General features: G+C 36.4%; 1 protein-coding gene across 9 annotated transcripts in view; it reads left to right on the top strand.

Annotated features, from left to right (window-relative positions):
- Nucleotides 1–8247, top strand: part of LOC106879297 (protein vav) — a 109668-nt gene that overhangs the window by 81336 nt on the left and 20085 nt on the right. For all 9 annotated transcript variants that reach the window (XM_052975517.1, XM_052975516.1, XM_052975509.1 and 6 more), the window contains one exon: nt 4824–4919. In XM_052975517.1, coding sequence (XP_052831477.1) covers nt 4824–4919 — 96 coding nt within the window. The remainder of the gene's footprint in view (nt 1–4823; nt 4920–8247) is intronic.

Consider the following 8247-nt stretch of genomic DNA (forward strand, 5'->3'; position numbering starts at 1 on the left):
CCCCACACACACACACAAGGTGCACACACGCAACACACACACACACACTCAATCATCATCATTTAACATCTGTGTTTCATGTTGCCATGGGTTAGGCTGCATCAGTGGGACCTGACTAGCCTGATGGCTGTGTTGGTCTCCAGTGTCTGCTTTGGCATGGTTTCTACAGCTGGATAACCTTCTTAACTCCTACCATTTTACAGAGTGTACTGAGTGCTTTTCTCAAGTCATCAGCACCTGTGGGATCACCAAGTAACTCTCATTAGACAAGAACTCTTTACAGAGTGGGGATGCGGTATTGAGGAAGGTGGCTTTGTGCCAGGTGTAGAGAAACTAAGGTTGGAAAGGAAAGGGTCTTACTGTAGATGAGATGCATAGGTAATCTAGGAGAAAAGAGAGATGTGTAAAATATTGCCAAAACTTCATTGCAAAGGCTCAGACACTTCTTTAGGATCAGGAAATACTTCAGCTTTGATCATTTGCTGAATCCTAATAGAACCTATGTATGTCTTGAATTGGAGTATTGCTCATATATTTAGTACAATGCTGCTTCTTTACATGTGTCTTTGAAGATATCCAAAAGAAAGCCATCTTCAACAACTAGCTCACAAATGCCTCATTTTTTTCTTTCTACTTCTATCATGGCTATAACTGTCATTGCTCTTTAGAAGAAGCTGACAGCATATCTCCTCCTCTCCCTCCTTTATCCAGCCTGTTTGTACATGCTATCTTCCCTTCACATGTCACTCTCACTGTGCTTTATCTCCCAGATCTTCTACAGATCTCTTGGCCTCTGCAAATCCTTCCTTGCCTAGTTTTTTTTTTGTTACAGGCACCAATCTATGTTGAAGATGTCCAAACTGAATATAAACCACATAATTCACACCAGCTTGGAAGGACCTGCAGAAATCATAGAAACTCCCCTTTTTTCTTAACCAGCAGGCATAGAACTACTGATATCATTAATCAATAGTTCTGCTCAACCAGGGTTGTAGTAGCCTTATAAATATTAAGAATTTGTATATCGAGCTTTATTTTTCTCACCACTATAAAAATAGGGTGACATTTATGTTGTGGCAAGCAAGTACAGCTTCCAATTCCCAGAAGTAGCTGTCTCCCTCTTGAAGAGTAAGATAAGTGGGGAGAGAGAGAGATAGAGAACACTACTGCTGTTTAGTGTGTTTTATGAAAGGTGAGCATGAGCAGCAAAACTGATACAACTAAATGGGCTTATTCTAATTACGTGACTATGAAAAGCTGGCAAGTAGCTAAGAGAGGGTACTGTTGATATATTTAAGCTGTCAGATGTTTATATCTTTTAGATGTGTGGGGTTTTCCCTTGACTTTTCCAAGGTATCTCTCGTTCTCATTGGGAACTTTTTCTTAGTGGCATTTTAATGTTATCTGTTGTTTTTTTTTGATTTTCACCTTTTTCATTACTTGAGATAACATAAGTCTATAGTTTTTATTATTTGTCTTCATATTCTCCCCCAACATCTCTGGCTTTTGTGGCCAATATAAGGGATGAAATACTTGGCGGTATTTCATGCATTGTCATGTTCTGAGTTCAAATTCCACCGAGGTCAATTTTGCAATTTTGCCTTTCATCCTTTTGGGGTCTATTAAATAAGTACCAGTTACATACTGGGGTCGATGTAATCAACATAATCCCTTCCCCCAAATTTCAGGCCTTGAATCTACAGTAGAAAGGATTAATTATTATTATTATTATTATTATTATTATTATTATATTTTATTTTTGCAAAACCCTTTGTATATCGTCTTGGTTGTCTTTTAATGTTTTGATTTATATTAGCCCTTGTGGCCAATAAAAGAATGAATTATTATTATTATTATTATCATTATTGTTATTATTATTATTACTGTGTTGTCCTGCATCTTGCATGCAAATCTGTTTTTATTTTTTATTCCACTTCTTTTGTTGCGAATTTTATTTCTGTAACAGTCACTGTATGGTTAGTCTAAGTAACCTTCTGGAATGTACTATTGCTACTACCTTTTCCTTGTCTCACAGTTTTTGTTTTCTTTCTTTCTTTCTTTTGTTTCTTTGCATTCAAACCTTACCTTTGTTTCCTTTGTTTCAATATTCATGTTTGTTTCTTTTGTTTTTGTTTCTATGATTTCAACCATTTAGCTTAGTTCTTGTTTTAAATACCACAGTTTCTTGTAAGTTTAACATCATTATCACCATCACCACTGTCACCACCTCAACCCTCTTCCTCTTCATCATCATCATCATCACAGTGAAGTGACAGAATCATTAGAACATCAAACAAAATGCCTTGTAGTGTTTCTCCTGGTTCCTTACTTTCTGAGTTCATAAATCCTGTTCAGGCCTACTTCACCCTTCACCCCTCTGTGTGTTGGCACTCCGTCGCTTACGACGTCGAGGGTTCCAGTTGATCTGATCACGGGAACAACCTGCTCGTGAAATTAACGTGCAAGTGGCTGGAGCACTCCACAGACACATGTACCCTTAAGGTAGTTCTCGGGGATATTCAGCGTGACACAGTGTGACAAGGCTGGCCCTTTGAATTACAGGCACAACAGAAACAAGAAGTAAGAGTGAGAGAAAGTTGTGGTGAAAGAGTACAGCAGGGTTCGCCACCATCCCCTGCCGGAGCCTCATGGAGCTTTAGGTGTTTTTCGCTCAATAAACACTCACAATGCCCGGTTTGGGAATCAAAACTGCGATCCTATGACCATGCGTCCGCTGCCGTAACCACTGGGCCATTGCACCTCCACCATCCCTCTGTAGTCATTAAAATAAGATACCAACCAAGTACTGGGGTTGACGAAATTTGAAACCATTATTATTATTATTATTATCTCAAATTAGCACAAGGCCACAAGCAATATATAAGAAAAGGATATAATGAATGGACAGGGCTCCAATATATGACCCGTACTTCTTTTATTGATTTATGATTTTCAAGTTAGAGACATCATTTTAACTTGAAACTTATAGCAGTCAAATTAATATGGCATGTGCACAGTGCAGCCTCTATATGGTCATTGGTCTGCTAGAAACAGCAGTGAAATCCCTATTGAATCATGTCCTGCTATTTTGAAATGAGACAGACACATTAGGTGATGATAGTCATAGATATGCAATGCCCAACAAATATGAGATGCTCATCAGTTTACTCCCGCTTTGATGATGATGATGATGATGATGAATTATCATTTGGTTGTTTTTGTTGTTCTATTTATTGGGTAGTATATTATTTCATACTTTGTTTTACCCTCATTCCACCTCTTTGTGCACTTCTTTCTTAACCCTTTAGCATTTAAACCGACAATACCCAGCCCAAATATTCTACCTGTTTTATATTCAAACCAGCCTGATCCAGTCTCTTGCACCTGCCTTGCCATGTTATTCTGAAAGTAAACAATAACATCATTGAAACCCCAAAGCCACAAGATACTACTTGATTAGTTCAAAACAATATGAATAAATAAGTATACATTTGACAGAGTAATCTGAATGCTAAAGGGTTAATCTCCACTCTCTCATCTTTCCCTCTCACTTACTACACCTCTCTCTCTCTGTCTCTTTCTTTCATTATTTGGTTCCATCTTATATGTATGTGTATGTGTGTGTATGTGTGTGTGTCAAAGATAGAATTGCCTGTTGTCCATTTCAGCTTTCCTGTCATATATTTCACTTGTCTGCCTTTTTTTTTCTGGCTCTGTACCCCACATGTTACCTGTCACAGTGTTAATATGGTGCTTTAGCTCTCCATGTTCCCCTCATGAAGTCTGCCACACTCTTAGATTTTTACACACATTCTAAGCGCATAACAATTTGCTATTACTTCCCTTGGTCACATGATTAAATCACAATAAAATCAACATTTGTCATTACAATATCCTCTTTATACATATTCCATGTCAAACTTTACATTTCTTTCTTCCTGCCATCGGTACACAGATTCTCTGACTATTTGCCATTCACTAGGAGCTCCCTTCTAACCCTTAGTAAATCACATTAGCTTGCTTATTAAAATATTTCACGACTTTTCCTTTAAGAAAATGCTTCTCATTATAACCAAGTCCTCTACCATCCTCAATATCTGCTTCTAGCTTCTGATAAACCATTGAACCATATCCCCCATCTCCTTATTACTATCATACATGACCTTAATAGAGGAGCTTCTCTGTGGTCGTCTGACCTGCTAGAAATAGTAGCCCAATCTCCCTCAAACGACATCCTCCCATCTTAAAAAGTGAAAGGGTACACTTGATAATGTAGTCCTAGATGTGCTGTATCTGAAGAAAAAAAAAAAAAAAAGAGACGGAATAATCACCACTGGAACATCTTTAGTTGCAGATCTGCTGTTTCAGGTATCACCCAGAGCTACACAGCAATAACAACATCAACAGCTAAAACTTGCCACAACTAATCTCTGTCTTCATCAGAGGTTTTTGTTTCCTCTTCTCCCAATTCCTATAGAAACTTCACTACCTAACATCTGCCCGAGGGTATACTTATTACCTACTATCCGCATGTAGGTATTTTTGTTACTTGACATCTACATGTAGGTGTATTCTCATTGCCTGACAGCCTCCTGTAAGTATTTTCATTGTCTGACATTCGCACATAGGAATTCTCATTGTCTGACAGCCATATTCTATCTCCAGTCAATAGCTAACATGTCTATGAAGAAACTGTTGGTATTAATGAGCGACTAATGCTTTTCTGCACAGAGATCCATCTTTTAACCACCTTTTAATTCACTGGAGTGTTGAGGAAACCCCTTTCTGTCATTCATCATGGGTGTTTTTGTGTGTGTTTTCAGGGAGAAGCATATAGTTATAAAGAAGCTATTGCTCTTGGTGAATACCGAATTGATGAACAAGTCCCTAGTCGGGATCAACAGAGGAAGCCTGATAAGGTATGTAATGTAATGATATGTTTGTCCTCTGTATGTCAACTTTAAGCTTTATATTGAAAGTTTACATATATGTGAAATAATGAGCTGTATAGTATATTGTTTAATTAATTTTGATTGCTTCTTGCCATATGATCATCATTTCTTTCTAAACAGAGTATTTATAAGGTACGTATGTGTCCAAATGAAGAAATATATATAACACAAGTATAGAGGGTCTGAAGAGAGTTAAAGGGCACTTAAAATCATAATAGCCAACTTCCTGATCGTGTATTGTCGTAATCTAGATTCTAACTCAAAGTAATCATCACAACATTGTCTTGTATATTTACATTTGCATATACGAGATTACATCATATACTGAGATATTCTTTGCCTGGATGTATTTGCACTGAAGACAGGCAATGAGAGCTACCACTTGTCTGACAGGACACTTATTTGTAACTATTGTGGGAAGCATAAACAAAGAAGCAAGAACACTTCCGCACACACACACATGACAGACTTCTTTTAGTTTTTGTCTACCAAATCCATTGAAAAGGTCTTTGGTCAGCCTGAGGCTGTTGTAGAAGGCATTTGCTTAAAATTCCACTTGATGTGTATTGTATAATTGTATGATTATTATTGGTTGATACTTCAATCATCACCACCTTCTGGTGTAACAGATTATTTATGAAATTTCTGTGCATCTAAATCAGAGAGTGTTTTGTGAATCTGAAGAGAGTCTAATGAGATTTAAAAAATCATAACAAGCCACATCTTAATTACATTTTTTCTTGCATTTAAGTTTTATTTAGATCAATCATCATTTAACAACTTGAATATATTTATATACTCATGATATTTTATGTCTTTTACTGTATAGTGTATGATATAATTAATATCAGTTGATATTTATCAAACCATCACCACACTTTATATAACAAAGTCTTTAACATATCTATCATCATCATCATCATCATCGTTTAACGTCCGCTTTCCATGCTAGCATGGGTTGGACGATTTGACTGAGGACTGGTGAAACCGGATGGCAACACCAGGCTCCAGTCTGATTTGGCAGAGTTTCTACAGCTGGATGCCCTTCCTAACGCCAACCACTCAGAGAGTTACATTTAATATTTATGAAGTGTTTATATACTAGATCATGCAGCAGGTATTGTGGGTTTGAAGAGTGTGCATGGAGATATGAAATCATAACAGTTCAATCCCTTAATATGATCTCATTTAATCTTTGGTTTTATCCCAGAATAATCTTCTCAACAATATTATATATCCAATACTGGTTTAGGACATGAGTCTCAAAAGAATTAAATGGTTTTTATGTTTTCAATTTTTGTAATACCTTCTGGTATAATTTTTTAACAAGCTTTATATTGTTTAGGGCTTCATCAAGTCTAAATCAAGTACTGTGTGGTAATGAACATATATATATTTCATGCTGTATGCAGTGATGAATGATAAAATGATGTTTTCAGTTGAAACTGTGCTAGCTATAGAATAAAGAATATCTGAAATCCTAGGGAGTTAAGTTTTGGTATAGAATGGTGCTCTTATAAGACGATTTCTAGGAAGGAGATTGCTAGATATAATCAGGGTTGATTGTAGGTGTAATGAAAGAGAAGAAATAAGATAGTCAGATGAGACTTTAGGGAGTGTAAAATTGAGGCTTCATATTGAACTGTAAAGAGGTTAGACCTCCAAAAATATGGATGACTTGTGTTTGAAGAAATAATCTTTAGATATCACTGACAAACAAACACCACGTCAATGTTATTGATTCTGTTAATTTAATTATTTACTCATTAATCTGTTTTATTAATGAGACTATCAGTGCATTAAATTATGTACTTTCAATTTTAGCATATCCTTCAGGCAATTAGGTTTGAGTTATGTGAAAGAAGGTGTGGCCTTTGTGTATGTGTGTTTAATAATTATTTAGATAAAATGTAAATAAATGGATCATATACAAGTTTGGGTCTCCAACCAGGTCTTTCACAATATCCTTAAAGCCAGGAACTTCTCAGCACCCCCTTGTATACTGGTGAAAGTTTTAAACAAGTAAAAAAAAAAAACCCTACAAAAAGTCATGAGCACTACCTTTCCACCTCTAACTGAATCATTAAAGAAAAAAAAAAGAGAAAGAGAGAAAGAACAACCTATTTCACTTTAGGTATTCAAGGGCCAGGTGAATGTATTAAATCATGTGGCAGATTAATAATACATCCAAGAGCAGATTACATTTACCACCCAACCACTTAGATTTGTATGGCTTCTTATTTACCCTAATTGACTTGAAAGCCTTGGCTCACTTCAAGGCTATAGTAGAAGACATACAAGATGCCACTCAACAGTATCAAACCTTCTGCTTCTTTATGACAGTTAAGGCATGATTTAAGGAAGATTTGTCTGTTATTTTTAGCAGGCTGAGTAACTACATAGACACACACACACTCTCTCTTTCTCTCTCTCTCTCTCCAACTGGCGTAACTCTGCTGTTTCAGATTTGAAGTGGTGCTATCTAAAGTTGCAATAATCCAATTGATAGGGATCAGATAGTCTGTCAGAACACCTGTTCTGGTGGCTGCGGAGGTAGATGGTCATTGATGTGTTCAAAAAGGGTCATTTAAAGTGGAGTGGAGATAGTTTATTGAAGGGAATAATGGGAAAATGGAAGAAATACTCTCTCTTCCTCTCTCTCTATGTATGTATGTACACACACACACACACACACACACACACACACACGCATTTATCTGCTACACCTGCTGAGAACATCAGTTCTAACTAATGAGTAGTTGTTTACAATCTTGTTATAATTTTATTTTTGGCATAACTGTGCATATATGTAAATCGATGTATAATTTGTTCTGTTTGTGTGTGTGTGTGTAATTTTCACTGATTATGTGTCTGTGTGGTTCACTCTCTGTCTCTCTCTTAATACATGTTTGCACGCACGCACGCACACACACACACACACACACACACACAATCATTTCAGGTAGTCTTTACAAAACCACTAGTTGGATTTATTTGAGATATTTTTGTGTGTGTGCATGTGCATATATATATGTACCTGCACACACACACACACACACACACACACCCACATGCTTATTCATGTATAGATTTAAAAATACATATATGCATACAACAAATGCACAGACATATACAGACATATACTGAGAGAGAGAGAGAGAGAGAGTTGAGGAGCAGAGTTTGTTGAGTACAAAGTTTATTTGTTGATATTAGACTTCATGGAAATGTATATAATCTTTTATATCTTAATTTCAGTCTGCCAAAGTCACTGTTTATCAAAGTCTATTCCTATCCC

This window comes from Octopus bimaculoides, chromosome 21 (assembly GCF_001194135.2).
Source record: "Octopus bimaculoides isolate UCB-OBI-ISO-001 chromosome 21, ASM119413v2, whole genome shotgun sequence".
Lineage (NCBI taxonomy): Eukaryota > Metazoa > Mollusca > Cephalopoda > Octopoda > Octopodidae > Octopus > Octopus bimaculoides.